The 17657-nt window shown below is 39.6% G+C and overlaps 1 protein-coding gene across 2 annotated transcripts in view; it reads right to left on the bottom strand.

Moving 5' to 3' along the window:
* Positions 1-17657, bottom strand: part of RFTN1 (raftlin, lipid raft linker 1) — a 98710-nt gene that overhangs the window by 16071 nt on the left and 64982 nt on the right. For both annotated transcript variants that reach the window (XM_080386458.1, XM_080386459.1), the window contains exons 5-7: positions 15457-15877; positions 11196-11399; positions 2126-2241 (exon numbers count right to left, since the gene is read on the bottom strand). In XM_080386458.1, the coding sequence (XP_080242584.1) occupies positions 2126-2241; positions 11196-11399; positions 15457-15877 (741 nt within the window). The remainder of the gene's footprint in view (positions 1-2125; positions 2242-11195; positions 11400-15456; positions 15878-17657) is intronic.

The raw sequence follows: 17657 nt of genomic DNA, 5'->3' as shown, positions 1-17657 counted from the left end.
TCCACACAGAGCAAACTAAGAGGTGCGTAGTGGCCATTATGCATGATTTTGTTGCAATATCCTACTGAGACAGAGAACCTTTCACTGGTTGTCTAAGAGCCAAACTGATTCAGACCAAGAACCCATTTAATTCAGAAAGCCGTTTCCAGCGTGGCTGTGACAGTTAAGGAAGAATAATACAGATCAGGGCAAGCACGTAGGATAACTGCCCCAAATATTTAGTGTTCTTCCTCTCAGTATGCCTGGCTTAGTTTTTAATGAAAGGAATCTGGTTTGTGCAATATGAGACCATCGGGTGAGGTGAGCTGAGGCGTATTAAGTGCGGAGGACCAAGAGGTTCGTTTCAAAAACACGCTCCTGAATTAAAATGCTTGTATAAACACAGAGATAGATAAGGTAGAGGAAAAAAATAACATTGCTTCCACCTGAACCCATCTAAACTTCTTGAACCTACAGCATTCTTCAGAACAGAGTTCCACGTATCTGCTGCCTGCCACAGAAAGAATTAGCTGAATTATCCCCTTTTTGTTTGCTTTGCACCTGGCCCCGACTAGTGCCATTTGACAGTTCTTAGTTCTTATACTGGAAGAGACGGCTTTGACAGTCAATCCCTATTTACGTACCTCAACACGACTTCGGAGACCTCTACTTCTTCCACACCCTGCAACTCTTTCTTTTGCAGGCTGGAAGGACACACCATGTAAAGTCTTCCTAATATGAATGCTGTGCCGTTGATCATGCTTACTGCTCCTCTCTGAACAATTACTGTGCTAACGTAACCTACTGAAAGAAGTTGCCGTCAAACCGTGGCTTATACGGTAATATGGAGCAGTATATGCTTGCTTGCTGTTTCACCCTCTATTCCTTTCCCAACAGATTTTAATATACGGTTAACATTAATGCTCCTTAACATTTGCCTCCTTGATCAGCACCGACCTAATGCACTCATGGAACCATCTGTCATTACCCCAAAGCCTTGCTCCTGACTGGGCAACACCATAATTTGACCCTAAAAATGAACAAGAACTTACAGTCAAGTCTGTAATAACTAGAATAACATTCAATATAATACAGGAATCGTTTGTTCAGATGCACAAGAAAAGCTGCCATTAATGCATTACACTGTTGTTCAAGAATTTTCAAGCCATTTATTAGATGGTCATTTCTTGCTACACTACAAAGTCCTCATCTAATAACAAACCTCTTAATCCTAGTCTCCTGGAATTTTACACATTTAGTCTAGCATCTGTCCCTTTTTCCCTTAATCCATCCTTTTGGCATGTGTGTGCGCCTTGCTTGTCTGTCAGGATTTTACACTATTTACAATATATTCCAAGTGAAAAGATCAGATACTGCCTTTATAGATATGTAACATCTTTTTCTGGCAGACAAGTAACCAAATAAAACAACAAAAAAACACCCCACTTCTAAGAGTTATGCAACAGTATCTTCTTTTCCCCCATCTTTGCTTCAAGTCACAAAGAATTTAAAGCCCAGCTTTTCAAATACCTATCTGTGTACCAAATTTGCTGTGGAAGATCGGTACCGACTGATTTGATCTAAATAGTGTTTCTACTTATTTGAGCATGCATTTGGATCACTAAAAAGCCGATCTACGACACACGTGGTTTGTTTATAGGGACCTATCCAGAATATACAGCTCTTCCAGCATACGAAGGAGGTCAGATGGAAGCAAATGCAGTTATCTGTGCGTTCGTCCTGCAGCTAAGCCTTCCTAAAGGGCCGCCTGCCTTAGAGCTGCGATGCTACAGTGACTTGTGTGATCATGTTGCCCTGACAACCAATGGAGATCCTCTTTACAGTTAATCTAGCAGACATCTGTAATTTTGGGACAGATTGTCCTAAGTTTCATTGCTCACAATAGCTCGTATTTCCTACCCCCACACCCCTCAATAAAGCACAGAGATTATCAAAATCAAAAGTGCGTTGTACAAACCTAGAGTGTGGTTAACTGGCATTGCTGTTATGTCGCATCCCTTTACCTCAGTTGCCCGTCTGGTATGTTGAAGCACACAGATCAGTATGTGAGTCTGCCTCACAGTTTTGGAGTGTTTTGATTTACAAAAAAGAAAAAAAAATCGAAGAAGGAAAACTGCAGACATACCTTCAGGACGGTCCACTGCTCTACAACAATTGCATCATAGCCCTGCATGGTTTTACTGTCTTCCACAGCAACGTCTTCAAAGAGGAATACTCCATCCATTGTCCCATATAAAGAATCTGTGAAAAGACAGAGTTATCTGTAAACTTTATGGAAGGCACCCCATGTGCAGCGAGGCATTTGAATATTACTAACAAATTCTTCCAAGGATGTTAATAGAAAAGTGCATAGATCTTCCTCTGATAGTCCAGCTCTATTAAATGAAGACTAATCTCTCTAGCAGTTTTTAAGAGTAATCATACTCTCTAACAGCAAACCTCACTGTCCACTCTGTTAGTCCAGAGTTTGTCATCAAAAAACACAGCTCACCCATTTTGAACAGGTAAAATTAATTCAGTCCTCAGCTCAGCAGTACTGCTCACCCACTTGAAGTTACACACACACTTTAGGGGCTAAAGACCATCTATTATGTCAAATTTTCAAGGGCTTTTGAAGGTACACTGACATTAATGACTATACCCATTCATTCACACAAGTCAGAACCCTACATACAGATCGGCCATTGCAGTTACAGTGATCTACATGGACTAAGGATGATCTGGCATAGCTGAATGGTGGGGAAAGAAAAGATACATTCATAATTATTTAATCAATTTATGAAGGCATTTTGACCATCTGCTTTAGTGCCTCTCTATTCTCATTTGCATTCCCAGCATGTTCAGACTTTTTTCAGACAACACATACTATTAGAGTTACTTGAGCAGCACTTTCTCCTTCAAATTAGCTGCATACCCCATAATCAGCAATCACCCCCATACGCAAGAACTCGAGTTTTGTCAGCTCCAAGACAGAACAGAATCAGAATAACCTGGGGAGGGTGGGGGGAACTTACTTTTCTTTGCTAAAATAAGCTAAATGATGAAGCGATAGAATTGTATTTAGAAAAACTGTAAATAAGCAGTATTGAACTCTACGAACACAGACAACTCCTCTCACGTTGTCACAAAGCGTGTTTCAGCCTTTCGAGTTGAAATAATCCACTTACCCCGTATGACTGTTAGAAAGACCTTGCTCATCGCCCTCCTCAAGTGTTGTATTTTGCATGACAGTTTCTTTACGTTTTTAGGAGAATTGTGTTCTTTGCACTGGTATGACATATGTTTTTGGAATGCAACCACACATGCCAGACAGATTCCTGAACTGTCAGGAGAGTCTTCTCGATAAGTCTGCTTAGCTGTTTCATCAGGTCCTCCTACTTTCCCTGGTGGATGTTACGAGGTCAAGAAATGCCAGCAAGAAGGCATTGCTGCCTTCAAGGGAAAACATATAGAAAACTCCGAACCAATCCTTACAAAGGAGGCAGTGAAGAGGATTAAAAGGGTTCTTACCTGTTGTGGCACAATCTCAGTAAACATCTTCCAATGTCATTAAATGATCTAAATTCAATTTATTATTTGGAAATCACTCTGTTGTGGGCTTTGCCCACAACAAACCAGACTCCAGCAGTTGGAGGGTTATGTCTACAAATACACTTTAGGAAGACTGTTGCTGCAGGTGTCAAGCATTTGCACACCCCCTTGCTTCTATCTGCACAGCCCACTACTCTTTCTTGCTCCAGTTTCAGCCACCATTAGGTTGTAAGTAAGCAGATGCAAATACTTGTATCTAAACTAACACGTTTATAATAAAAAATAAAGCATTTATTTTTTTTTTAGTTTGGTTGTGAAGGAAAAAATTTGTAAACCACTTACTAGGGATTCATGGGATTCTGTTAGGATTGCAGAAAAATATACGGTCTACTTTCACGCTGACTGTCTCCCCAGGCAGGTTTCCTGTAACTGTTTAGAATAAAGACAGACGAAGACTCCTCACCACTACAGCAAGGTTGTAATACACATTGCTCCAAGGAAGATGAGCTGGACTAGAAAGTAGTAACTCCTGTCATCTCAATAGATTTCTCATCCAAGTGAGGAGAACAGACATTTTTGTTGTAAAATAACAGGCCAGATCACTAAGTAGCTGAGTTACGGGTCAGAAAATACAGGGAGAATAAACTGGCCACACACAAATGGGTACAACATTTAATTATCGTATTTCATTCAGAACCGGCACTTTGTAGGACCCTACGTTTCAAAGCGGGAACCGACTCAATTTCTGTGCAACATGTCACGTTCCAACACCCAAACCTGTACCCAAATCTATCTGAGGATGCATAATGTACAAATAACCCCTTTCATTTTCCAAAGCAGGGATGACAGGACGGCACCTACAGCTGAAAGCAGAAACCTGTAGGTCCCCACTAGACACAGACACCCACATTTTGCCAGGGATGCTCTATGCAGCACGGGTGCACTGCTCCTGTATCGTGAATTCTCGTAATGAAATCCAGTGTGGCACTGTTGGCACAACTGCAGCTTGAGCTCACCCCACAAGTTTACCGGCTAATTAATAAGTGATCAAAACACCATCAGCATGTGTGTGTTTATACTCGCTCATAAATCATCCTTCGTGTTTCACTCTGCTGCGCATTCCACTCATGGAGTTCACAGCTTCTACATATGTGAACGTTATGGCACATATGTAATGTTTTAGAAACTAATAGCTGAGCTTGTGCGACCCTACAGGCAGCAGATAAACCTGGCAGTGTTAGGTTTATGGTTGGACTCAATGATCTTAAAGGTCTTTTCTGACCTAAATAATTCTGATTCTACGACTTTGCTTCCTTCCTGGACGTACGATGATTACTGTTGAATGCTACATCCAGACAATCTTAGGATACAGGAAAGAAACATACGAAAATGAGAAAACTGGAAGGGGAAAATGATGAGGGAGACACAGCTGCTGCATACTGGTGTCTGCTCAACAGTGCTGCTGGTGAAAAACTCTGTAATAGAAACTGGTTGATGACACTTACGAAGATTTTTCCCTCTTAACCATAACCAACACCCTCTCTAACCTGTCATGCCACAATGTTTAAACTTTCATGCCGTGAATGCAAGTCTGTCAGTTCTCACACCTTGGCCACACATCTTCACTTCTACGGGTCATTTACTACTCTTCCAGAGAAAAGAGGGAGATAAAGGAAAGAATAATTGAATCATTAATTCCTTCACATGTGAAGCATTTTCGATGCTGCGAATAACTGGGGGAAAGTAGAAATCAGCAAAAAAGAGAGCTAACAGGGTCATGTTTTAGAGAAAAGGCTGACATAACTGATGCTAAGATGACAGGATCGGCAAGAAATTCAGCGAAACTCTTACACAGAGGTGTGGAAGGGCAAGAGGATGGACAGTCTACCTGCAATACCTTTACCACACAGATGCTCTAGCTCTAAGAGCAACTTAAGTCTACAGTCACATGCTCTAGAGCCAGCCCGCTAGGCGAGATTCATATAATCTAACATTAGATATTTATGATATAGAGGTCTACAGCTGAGTTAGTCATCCAAGGCGCTCTTTACAGTTGATGAAGAGAAATCATTATTTCATTTGGGATCCAGTTTCGTAGAATTATAGAACAATTCAGGTGGATGGGGACCTCAGGAGCTCTCCAGTCCAATCTCCTGCTCAAAGCAGGTTCAATACAAGTGCAGACCAGATTGCTCAGGGCTTTATCTGGTTGTATCTTGAAAATCTCTAAAGATGGAGACTGCGTAACTTCCTGGGCAGCCTCTTCCAGAGTGTGACTGTTTTCATGATGAAAAAGGTTTTCTTTATATCCAGCCAGAACCTCTCTTGCTTCAATTTCCTTATGTTTTTTCTCATCCTCCTACCATACGCTTTAGTCAAGAGCCTGGATCCATCATCTTGATAGTCTCCTCTTAGGCACTGCCAGGCAGTGTTACATCCCTCAAAGCTATCCCTTCTCGAGGCTGAACCAACCCAACTCCTTCAGGCTTTCTTCACAGGACAAGTGCTCCAGCCACCAACTACCATGTTGGCCCTCTGCTAAACTAGCTGCAGTTTGTCAGCATCTTCCTTGCCCCCTTTTGGGGGAGGGCCCAAAACCAGTCACACTGTGTGGTCTGGATGGAGGAGGATAATCACTATTACCTGCTGGCTATGTTCTTGTCATTACAGCCTGACAAGCCATTGCCTTCCCTAATGCCAGGGCATACTGCTGGCTCGTCTTCCGCTTGCTGCCTACTAACATCCCCCAGGACCTTTTCAACAGAGCTGCTACCCAGCCAGGCAGTCCCCAGCCTGGATTAGTGAAAAGGCCTCTCCCTTCCCAGAGGCAGGACATTTGTCCTCATGGAATTTCAAAAAGCTCCTGCTGGCACATTCTTCCTGCCCGCCCAGGTCCCTCTGGACAGCAGCCCAGTTAGTTCTGAAGCACATCAACTGAACCCCTGAGTATGCGATTGTCCACAAATTTGACAAAACCAAGCCCTGTTGCCTTCTCTGCATCATTGATAAAAGTTGTTAAACACACCAGGTCCCAGGAGAGATCTTTGTAGTATTCCACTTGTGACTCCAGGTAAAGTGTGACCTATTAACCATGACCCTCTGAGCCTAGCCATGCAGCCAATTTTAACCTATCTAGTTGTCCTCCCATCTAGGCTGCAGGGTCCTAACTTGGATGCAAAAATATTGTGGGAACCTTGATGAATTCACTCAAAATGACATCTACTGCTTTCTCTCCATCCACAAATCCAGTCATTTTATCACAGAAGACAATCCGTTTCATCAAGTATGATTTGTTCTTGTTAAATCCATTCTGACTGTTCCAAATCACTCTTCTTCGTGTGTAAATGTGTTCCAAGTGGACTTATTCAATGATCTACTCAGGCATGAAGTGAGGCTGTCCACCCCATAGGTCCCTGGATTGTCCCTTTGGCCTTTTTTTAAAGACGGCTGCAACCTTTGCCTTTTGCAAGTGCTGGAAACTTTGTCTGATCTCTGTGACCTTTCAAAGATGACCAAGAGTGGCCCCATTATGACATAAGCATCCTTGGATGTAGATCATTTAGTCTCAGGAACTCAACCAACCTCTGTCTTGATCTTCATCCACTGCTGCTAGTCCTGCAACTGCTTGAACTTCGTCTCTAAGTTTGGGGGCCTGGAAGACTGTGTTAGTGCAGGCTAAAGCAAAGGAGGCACAGAGTATCTCAGTTTTATCTAGTTTTGCTGTCACTAAATCCCCCACTTCAATCCATCTGATCTCTTTCACACATCTCACGTAGGATGAGATGGATCACAACACAAATCCTGTCGACTATATTGGTCTAGGCCTAGACCTCCATTTGATGATAACAGTACTTCTGGATGACAACTCATATGCAGATACCTGCAGGGCAGATGCCTACATTTATTCATGTGAACTTTACCTCACCTATCGACAAAGACCAGCCATCTAAAGCTTCAGATGGTGAGTTGGTCTTTCCAGTTTCCACTGTTTCTTATGCAAGGTATTTCCTGATTCTGATGCATTTGTATTCTCTTTGTATTCTTGTATTTGGTAATCTCTTGTTTAACAAGTTTTAGCTCCTGGAACTTAGCTTACACTAAAAAGGTCTTTAGGAATTCCAAACATTAGTTCATTTGCAATAGGGCAGTAAGGAATGTCGATAAACCAAACCATTTTAATTTTGCTGTTTGTGGTATCATTCCTCAATCTCTACTGTTAACTGACATAACTTTACTCTTACAGAAAAGGCTCTAACCGTAAAGGTTATAATCACTGTCCTTCCTCTGAAAATGTTCCATTACCACTGCATTTTTTATTAAGGTATCCTACTGTGCACAAAAAGCTATTTTCACTGGGTTGTATAAATATTTGATGTAGCTCAGCTGACAAAAAGCTATTTTGATGTTCTTGCTTCTGATTTACAAGAAATATACAGGAAAAGATTTCCTACTTTACCATGACAGCTTTCCTAATGGGCAACAATTTTCCCCATTGCCTTTGAACTATAAATCCCCCTTATCTAGGAAACTAACCTTTAGGCTGCTGTTGCTCTCTATGAGAAAAACTAGGTATCTGTGGCTTTATGTGGCATGTGACCTGAATGTTGGCCTTTGCTTCATATTTGTATTCCTCCCTTCTCCTGAATATTTTCGCCTTCAGTATACACAGAGAAAATAATTCCATATGGATGACAAAAATCCCAGCCACTTCAGTGACTATAACCGGTCAAATGCATCACTGGTTCGCCTGTCAGAGGCAGTGCGAATGTAACAGAGACAATCAATCTGACCCTCTAAAAACCTGTCTACTTTCCTCTTCCAAGCAACTCACATTTTCTTTCATTTGCTTTAAGTACTGTCAATGTTTTCTGGTTGGTTGGCTGGCTGGCTTTTTCTAAGTTTGAAAGGTGGGAAATTCACAGGCAGAAGGGTGAAAACAAATACAAGAATGCCAGGCGTTTAAAGACCTGCAGTTCAGAACAACTAAAGATGAGCAGGCGTGTGATTACTCTGTTAAGGCATCAAAATACAACCCTAGCTTTGACTCTTCCTCCCTTCTCACACTGCTGATTGGAGACTCACTGTCATAGGAAAGGAGACCCCACCTGTTACACCCCACTTCTCACTAGAACAGGGCAAGGGTGAATTCTTACGATCACTTTAGATCACGACGCAGCACCAGTTTACACCTGGGAGACTACAGGCAGTATTAGCAATGACATGAGTTGGACGAAAAACATCAGCAAGTAACCGAACTCCCAATTTAAATAACTTATTTGTCAACATAAGAACATTCAAGGACCAAGTAAGCTGCTGTTTCTAACTTAGTAGTGAAATCTGAATACATTTAATATACAGTGTAACTCCGTGTGGTTTACACATTGTAATTTGCAATTGTGTTATATTTTTGTTTATAATTATCTGTACAATAAGCAAAAAGAAACAATTGTTATCAGTGAACTTTAAAACTCTTTTGAAGTCTAATTATTAAACTGTTGGCAGAAGGAAGAAACAGATTTATGACTATTGACAATCTGGAAATCTTCACTTCATTGGGCATTCCAAGGACAACGGGGAAAAGAAGAAGATAATAACCCTGCTTTTAAGTCTAATAAGCAAAATAATGAATTCATACTTTAAGCCAAAGAGAAAACCAGCCCTCAGTACAAAGAAATGAGATAGAACCAATTAAAGAAAGTATGCTAATATTACCTTAATTTGGAAGAGGATTAATCAGAGAATAAGCCAGCTATGAAGAGCTGGTCAGGCTGTCATAAGAGACAAGAAAAAAGTAAGGAGCTGAGAAGCCCTCAGACCCCTCTTTCTCCCCTCCTCCCTACCCTGGGTTCTTTCATGCTGGTTGGCATATGAGTGAAAAAGCTGTTCCGTTTTTCTGCAGCATAGGAAAAATTTAGAATTTAAATCATAAACATTCAACTGCAACTGACAGCGACTTACAGATGTTCTTAGCAAATGTTCTTCTGATAACATGGGCATGTTCACAGTGCTTTAATGTAACTGTTCTAATTAATAAGTTTTTAGAAACCGTAAGACTGAGCTTTTTGACTTCTAAACCTGTTCTTCCTGTAACTGTAAAATGCTAACAAAAATATTCATCAATTATTCACCTTCAATCTTTAATCTAACTTAATCCAGAACCTCTCCACTTTTACATAATTTGTTGTCCTGTTTTGTGTTGAAACTTTACTGTCGTCATTCAAGTCTACTTTATCTGCGTCTGCAGGCAGTTATCCAGCTCTCCTCACTCTGTATCCAAGTACATGAACTTCCCCCAGGACTCTTGTTATGTAAATGAACTTTAGAAGTTTAAATAAGAGAAAAATGCTGTGTTTAAAGCATTTTAGTATGCGCTGATAAGCAGTTTTTATTAAAGAAAACACTGAACCTGATAGAGCCAATTAGGTCTGCCTCTACAATTTGCAATTTGTACACATAAAGTAAGCGACCATTTGTTTTTAAGCAAGTTAACTAGCAATTACAAGGCTTTCCAGGAAGCAGTGTGAAAGCATTCCATCAGCTGAACTTTAGAACTTCCTTTTTTGCTACTACTGGCTTGCAAAATGAAAAATTAGGATTGCCTGTTAATTTCCTGATTGACTTTTACCAGAACCAACTCATATTACTGTGTTTTATCATGGGTCTTGGAATTCTGACCAGCAGCAAAACGGGAAGAAGATGCTGCAGAAGCAGTTCCCCTATAATTTTGAGGCACAAACCCATGAATCCTAGCAGCAGTCCCCAATCTATGGGTAACCACATTCCTTTTGAAGAATGCAAAACAAGCCAAAATTAGGTGAAAGATTCAGCCATAAGCACTTTAACCATGAAGTATACTAGTCATGTAATTGTCCAGTAAAATTAATCTGGCTATAACTTCAACATTTTTATGCTCAAGTACTTCCCTTGGTTTGTTCTCTTGGTCCCTTGATTATGTCTCTCCGATCTCTACTTTGAACCAAAGCCTTTCTTTGAACAGCAGGCCTATCTTCAAAGCCATAGCGGCCACGGGTGTAGTACAGGCTGGCTATGGCATTAAGCTGGACTCTGTCACATTTTTACAACCTGCAAAAACCTGTTTTTTTAAACTTCTCCTCCTAAAGTAAGATCAACATTTATCCATCACTCGAATGAACACATTAGCTAGGATGAAACAAACATAGAGGACAATTCTGTAAAACACTGTGCCATTGAGGTGGAAACGGTCTCTGCAAGAACTGGAAGTAACTGACTACATGTTGGCCAGATGAAACTGGAGGGTCCTTACGCTGACCTGTAATCAGACCCAGATGCCGTGTGTGGCCAGACAGCCAAGAGGAAAGCCACTCTTTCATTTACGTCATCTGCTTTACAATCTTATTAGTTTAATTCATTTTACTTGGTACTGTTTATTAACTCTGTCTATTTCTGCAATTACAGGATCATCTCTAGTATGTTTATAAAATACATGATCTATTTTCCTTATTCAAATGCCAAAATATTTCCCGTGCTTTCATTCCATTTCACTGAAACAGGCTGATCCAAAACAAATCTGCCCCAAGCCTATATTAAAGCACCTCCCGAATGTCTTCTCTTCAAAGATAATGACCTCTATTAGAGGAGAAAGGAAAATAATCACAGCATAATGCTTTCTGTAATTTCCATACCATTTACCATTCCAAGGCTGAAGATGGCATTTACCAAGGAGCCTCCTTTCCTGAAGTGATCTGTCATGTGCTCCAGCCAATTTGCTTCTAAGCTGTTGACAGTCTGCCCATTCCTGGAGATCCTCATAGGGATAGTCACCGTATAATACTGGCTGCATCTTTGTGGGGTTTTTGGCTTGTTGAAGAGAGCAAAGATCTCTGCTTCTACCAAAAAGTAAAAAAGGAGTAATGCAACAACCATATCGTAATATTTCAGCTAAAACAATGTAAAACCCCTGTTTGCCCTTGCCCGATTACACTGTGCCACTGCAAAAAGTACTTTGGGATGCGGTCATCTCCTTAATACTTTTCTGCAGTGTCCAGCACAGTAGAGTCCCAAACCCCAATATGTTATCTTGATTGCTGTTACAATATTTGTTACTAATAAAGGACTGAATCTTGACAATAAAACATTTAAAGACAGTAATACCTCAAGTACTAATGCACAACCCCTCACTGGAGTTATCAGTGTAAGCCACAATAGGAAAACACTCTCCACACGGTGTTTTAAGTACTGTAGCAGTCACAAAATCACTAAAAATTAATGCACAGAGTACCTTTATTTTTCCTCCCGATTGAACTGTTAACAGAGCTGTGACACTGAGGACAGTTCAAATACAAAATCTTACTGCAAATTTAGGAGGAACTGCAATCTATAGTTCATGGCCATTACACAAAAGTATTAAATAACTTGGTTTTGATAACACAATGGCATGGAACCAGCAAGCAGTAGTCTCATCTAAAGAAAATGCAATGAATCACTAATGTAAAGAAGACGCTTGCTGGTTTGTTGGTTTACTCTGGGTCTGAGCCAAGGTGAGACATGAACACAACAGCAAATGAATTTTGAAAGTGGAATTGTGAAGGCTCTTACAAATGAGAACATTTTCTAGACTCTGCTGCGTTTCTCCTCTAGTGTATCATAGCAGTAGTTAATGTATACTTACCGTCACAAAAAAGACATTGTTGACAGCAAAACTGAGCTTTCACAGCCTTAAATTGGAAGAAAGTTTAAGTGCAGATACACTTTCCAAATTCTCAGAAAGGTACAACCATCAATAAAATTGCTGATAATAAGTAAAATGTCCAAAAAATGTTTAATGGACATGGAAATCAATGTAAAATTTCTAATGACTTCCAAACGACAAAAATTCTCCCAGAAGAAATTAATATAAAAGGTAAAGACCTTATAGGAAATTCATTCATTCAATAAGCTCCTCTTGTTTCCAAGTTATTATGTTCTAACCTCAAGTATTAAAGAAAGAGATGTTAAGAGAAATGTTAAGATTGCTTTCTAACAAGACATCACTGAGCAAGGAGGAGTGTGTAAACTGAAAAAATGAGTAGAAGGGAGATGCTCAGAGACAGGCTGGCAGCACTTGAAGAAGAGAGCAGGAAGCTCACGATATAACCAAACATGAAAAAGAGACCTCAGACGTGAACCATGATTCAAATGGAGTAAAAAGGAATGAATTGTTAACATTAATCCTCTTGCTGATATCATAATTTTGTTCTTTCTAAACAAGCGGTTAATCTCAGAAGAGCACACGTAGAAAACTTTTAAGATCATTTTGATTCTGACCCTCAAAAGAGGCTCACGTTGGAAATTAAGATCTTTCTATTGCCCATTAAGACATTATACTAACAACAGCAAATAATGGAGCTGAAAATCCATAGGTCGAGGAGAATCTGGATTTGACACTGGCCTGTAGACAACATACGTTTAAGACGTGTGGGACTCTGAGTGGTTGACTTGATTTGTCACCATTACCGAGTGTATACTACGCCAGCCCTAACCACTCTTCAAGTCACTGCTGACAACAGACTTCACCAATGAGTCCGACTGCTCACGCATGGACCTTCAGCTGGGTTCTAGGTAACACAGCACTTTTGGACATACCAGTGGAATGCCTGTGCCTTGTTCACAGGCAAATAATTGTCAACACTGGTTTGAAAAGCCCTTTAACGAAAGGGAAATCAAACGCGCACTACAGAATATTCAGAAAAAATATGAAGAAGCATAAAAAGAACACTTGAATAGTATAAAAGCTAAAATAATGAACAAACTTAAGATTCCCCAAATAGTAAGAAATATTACCTTTTTTTTTTTTTTTTTTTTGAAGTTTTATGTAGGGAAGGAGTTCAAGAGTGGTAACTTCCTACGGACTTAGTAGGCTAACTGGAAGAAAAAAAACCCCAAAAACAACAAAAAACACCTGATGCTTTCCATCTTCACGTTCCAGAGGAAGGATGGAGAACTGGTGCCAAAGACTGAAATACATTTTCCATAGGAGGAAAAGGGAGTGCTGTAATAACAAAAATTCATACAAGAGCAATAAAGAAATCAGCAATGTTGTACAGGCAATAGACTTGGGAAAATCCTACTATTGGTGAGCTGTTGCATAAAACTGCCTTCCCAGACCTTCAGTCTTGGAAAGTATTTGCATAACTCACCATTTTAAATAAATGTATGAGAAATGAAACAAAAAAGCACTCTAAGACAGACAGATAAATAAGGAATCTAAATGCATTTTTTAAATAAACCCTCTTATCTGGCAAATCAGCAGCAGTCATAAAATCCTGGGCGGTTACAGACAGAAGTTGGGAAGATTGGAGGTGAATAGCTTCGTATTGCACAGGAATGTTAAGAACGTGGTTACTTGCAGCAAAAGATTTTCACTGTTCAGTATGGAGAAGAACATCAAAAAGATGCTTAAACTTGCTAGGTTAACTCTCTAAAGACAGCATATATAAAAGAGAAAGAACTGGTCTGATGAGACTTGTAGATAACCGATTTAGAATTATAAAACTAAGAGGTTTATAATGTGTAAGATTCTAGTGTAAACCAGAACAATTATCCAAATAGCAGCTATACTTTGAATGAATCTGAGTGCTCCCTTGTCCAACACAAACTGAAGAAAGCACGGTGAAAGGTTACTAGAGCACGATCCAAATTTGATGGCAAAAAGCTAATTACACCAAAATGCAACGGAAGCCAAGACAATAGCCCAAGGAGGCTACAATGCAAAGTCATTCTTGGTCCTATATACAAAATCCCCAAAGGGGGAGGATTGTTTAACTGCATCTATCAAGACATAAATAATAGGAATAAATTAAAGTCAAGGACAGTACCAGCCAAAAAAATTCCATCTACATTCTTCTTACATAGGTTTGTAGCTTGTAAGGAAAGTAAGCAAGCAGTAAGAGAAATAAGTGTACATGTAGTTTTCTAGGGTAAAAGAAAATATAGGAAAGAAAAATATTTTGAGATTTAAACTGGACATGGGGCAAGAATATTCTTTCCTGATGACTTTTCATTTTCTAAATTATTCTGTCCTCCGTCCTGTTCTGAACTATGATTCCTCCTACTGAAGTAACCTCAGAGCAACAAGCATCTTAAGGAGGGTATTTGGAGACCTCAGCTGAGACTTTTGTTTTTGATGGCATAAAATGACATTTAAAAGTGGAAAGCATGCTTGAGGAGAAATATGTCAAAGAAATGAAAGAAAGAAAGAAAATATAAAGAATAATCTTACAAAAAAATAAGAATTGGAAGGCAAATCATTAGAAGCACCAATACCAAGAGGACCTTTATAATGAACCGGCAAACATGAGCCATCACAAAAATAACTGCTGCTTTCCTGCGATCACAATTCTTACTGTAGCATTGACCCCAGCCTGCCTGTAGGATACTAGGAGACTTCAGAGTCCAGATCACATACATTCTTGCTGTTCCTGATGTGGTTTAATTTCAGCTATCTGTTCACCTACTACAAAAGGGGCTAACTCTGATAAGGCTTTAAGTCTTCTTCCTTCTATCGCTGCAAAACTTTCTCAGGCGGTTTAGCAGGGCTTTTCATTCAAACAGACAAAAAGGATACAAAGATCAAGAGCTCTCAGGGAATCGCAACAAATACAGAAATGAACCAATTCAGCTGAACAGCAGACAACAATCAGTCATTACTCTCAGGCATACAAATGGGCCATAACAAAGTTGCACCTGCTTCTATCACCTCTTCACTTGCCATCTGACAACGCTCAGTCATTGTGAACTGTGTAACCATGCTGAAATCGGGTTAAGTGGCTCACTTGGGGCATCTTTTCTTTGCTATTACAGCAGCAAGGTCCTCCCCACATCCTCACCCCCCCAAAGGAGCTAGGAACGTAATTTGAGGCAATTTTAACCTGGCTTTTATGTATGAGAGGTCACTACAATACTTACTGCCAGTAAGAGGTTTTAAGCATCGTGCTGGTGTTTCATTCTCCGCCAGTCCATTTGGCTTGTCTGCTGCTTCCCTTACACTTGTGTTCGCATGTTGAATCTGCTCATTTCCCTTCGCAGGCGTGAGATTCAGCTCTTCGGTAGCCTGTCCTTCACCCTGCCAGCCCTCCCTGGATGTGGCACATCGGTCAGCGCTTTCCTCACTCAGTGCTGGAGTATTGCATCCATTAATGTCATCTATTTTCTCACCATCCAGTGAAGCATGATCCTCAGGGTAATTTGAAACACTTTTATTATCTCTTGATTCTACAGAGTTGTTACTGGCGGGTGTCAGGGAGGTGCTGACAAGACAGTTCTTTTGGGAATGGTACTGAGGTAGAATTCCAACAAATTTCAAGCCTTGACTTGCAGCATCTTGAATCTACAAGTAGAAGATTAGATTTTTAACTGTCAAGTTTTCTTAGCTAAATAGAAATACAGAAAATAACGCCCTTCAAGGCAGCTAACATGTCATTTTGCTACTTTAGTCCACTACCACAAGAAATTGTCATGTTACATTTACATAAAAAGGTACAATTTAGAGAAGCAGGATGAAAAGTTCCCTAAACCACTAAAATAATGCAAAAGTGAAGGAAAAAAAAAAAAAAGAGGGGAAAAAAAGGGGGGGGCACGGAGAAAATGCCTACGTATTTCTTCACATAGGATAAAGTATCTGTTTGAAAAGTTTATTTATGCTAAATTACAAGAAGTGGTATTACTCACAAAAAGCTTTAGTATCACCCCTACGAAGTCAGGGACTTAATATTACATTTTCTGCTGTATTAGGTGTGTGATTATGACATTTATGCAAGGAAAAGGTTATTAATTCTCTCTGTTATATGCACCATTATAACAACACTTGTTGCTTGTCCTGTTTTGGATTGAGACACAAACGGCAAACTTTCACAGAATGAGTACATAGAAGTCAAGCTATTTTAATACATCACTTTTGGGAAGGTACAGAACTTGGAACAGAAAAAGGCACTGTGAGATGAGCTAAAAAGAAGAAAAATGGAAACTAAGGGGTGCTATTATTAATCCTTTACACTTTAGGTAAAGGAGGAAAACAAAGGAATCAAATCACAAAATATCCTAAGGAAAAAAAATGGGCTAGTAGTAATGACAATTAGATAAAGCCAGAATTAACTAAGGAAGGTTTGAGATGAAGTAGAAAGAGAAATCTCTTTTAAGCAGACTGAGCACTATGGATGCACCATCCATTTGAGTCACCAGCCTCACACTCCTCAAACCCAGGAGAAGTTGCAGTGAAATCCAGACTTCTGTGAAAACACACGAGTGTCTCCCGATTCATTTATCAGAATCACCCACCAAAAAGGAAAGGCTTCCATGTAATGTATACTCTTCATATAATATAAAGTCTAAACACACATAACACTTTCAAAAAGAAATGCCTTGAAAATGGGGAAATTATTTCACTTCCCCTGCACACCATGTAATTCCAGAGAGTTAAGGTGTCTCTATTATTCTCTGAGGCTCAATTTTCAATAGCAAGTAAATAGAAATTTGTACAACTGTTTTATTTTATTTTATTTTTTTTATTTCAGGTAAAGCTTATTTTTCTGCATCTTCCCTACCCAGAATGTATTTATTTTTTTAAAATGAATCATCTGCTTCCTGGTAACGTGGTTACTGTTCTGAACACATAAACCAACAGATGATACCTGATCTACAACAAGCACTTCCTTTTCCAAACCACTATTACATTTTCCATGTTAAATTAACTCTTGATTTTGTGATCACAGGAATTTGAACAGAGCTCTCCAGGGAACAAGGCAATAGTTTTCACAGGTGTTTAGCCTGGCAAACAGGGGATGCTGACTTCAAGCTCATTACTAAAAAGGACAATAACCTCCAAATAAAAATACTATTAGCATTATTCTGATCAAATGAATTCTACAAAACATGTTAGTAACTAGCTTGCTCAGAAAGGTTTAAAGTTAGTGTCACTGACACATGCATTCATCATATGCCTAATGATCCTGACTCCTTGTTGTAACTTTATAAATATTTTTTTATACAGTAAGTAACAGAGTTACAAATTCAGTTCATCTCTCATCACTAATCTACAGACACACCACTACATTTGTTTAGTAGGTTGGAGGGCAGCTAATTATAGAAATTTAACTAGTATGCAACTGTTA

Source organism: Falco punctatus (genome assembly GCF_963210335.1).
Source record: "Falco punctatus genome assembly, chromosome: 4".
Classification (NCBI taxonomy): Eukaryota; Metazoa; Chordata; class Aves; order Falconiformes; family Falconidae; genus Falco; species Falco punctatus.
This window is presented reverse-complemented; position numbering and strand designations above follow the sequence as displayed.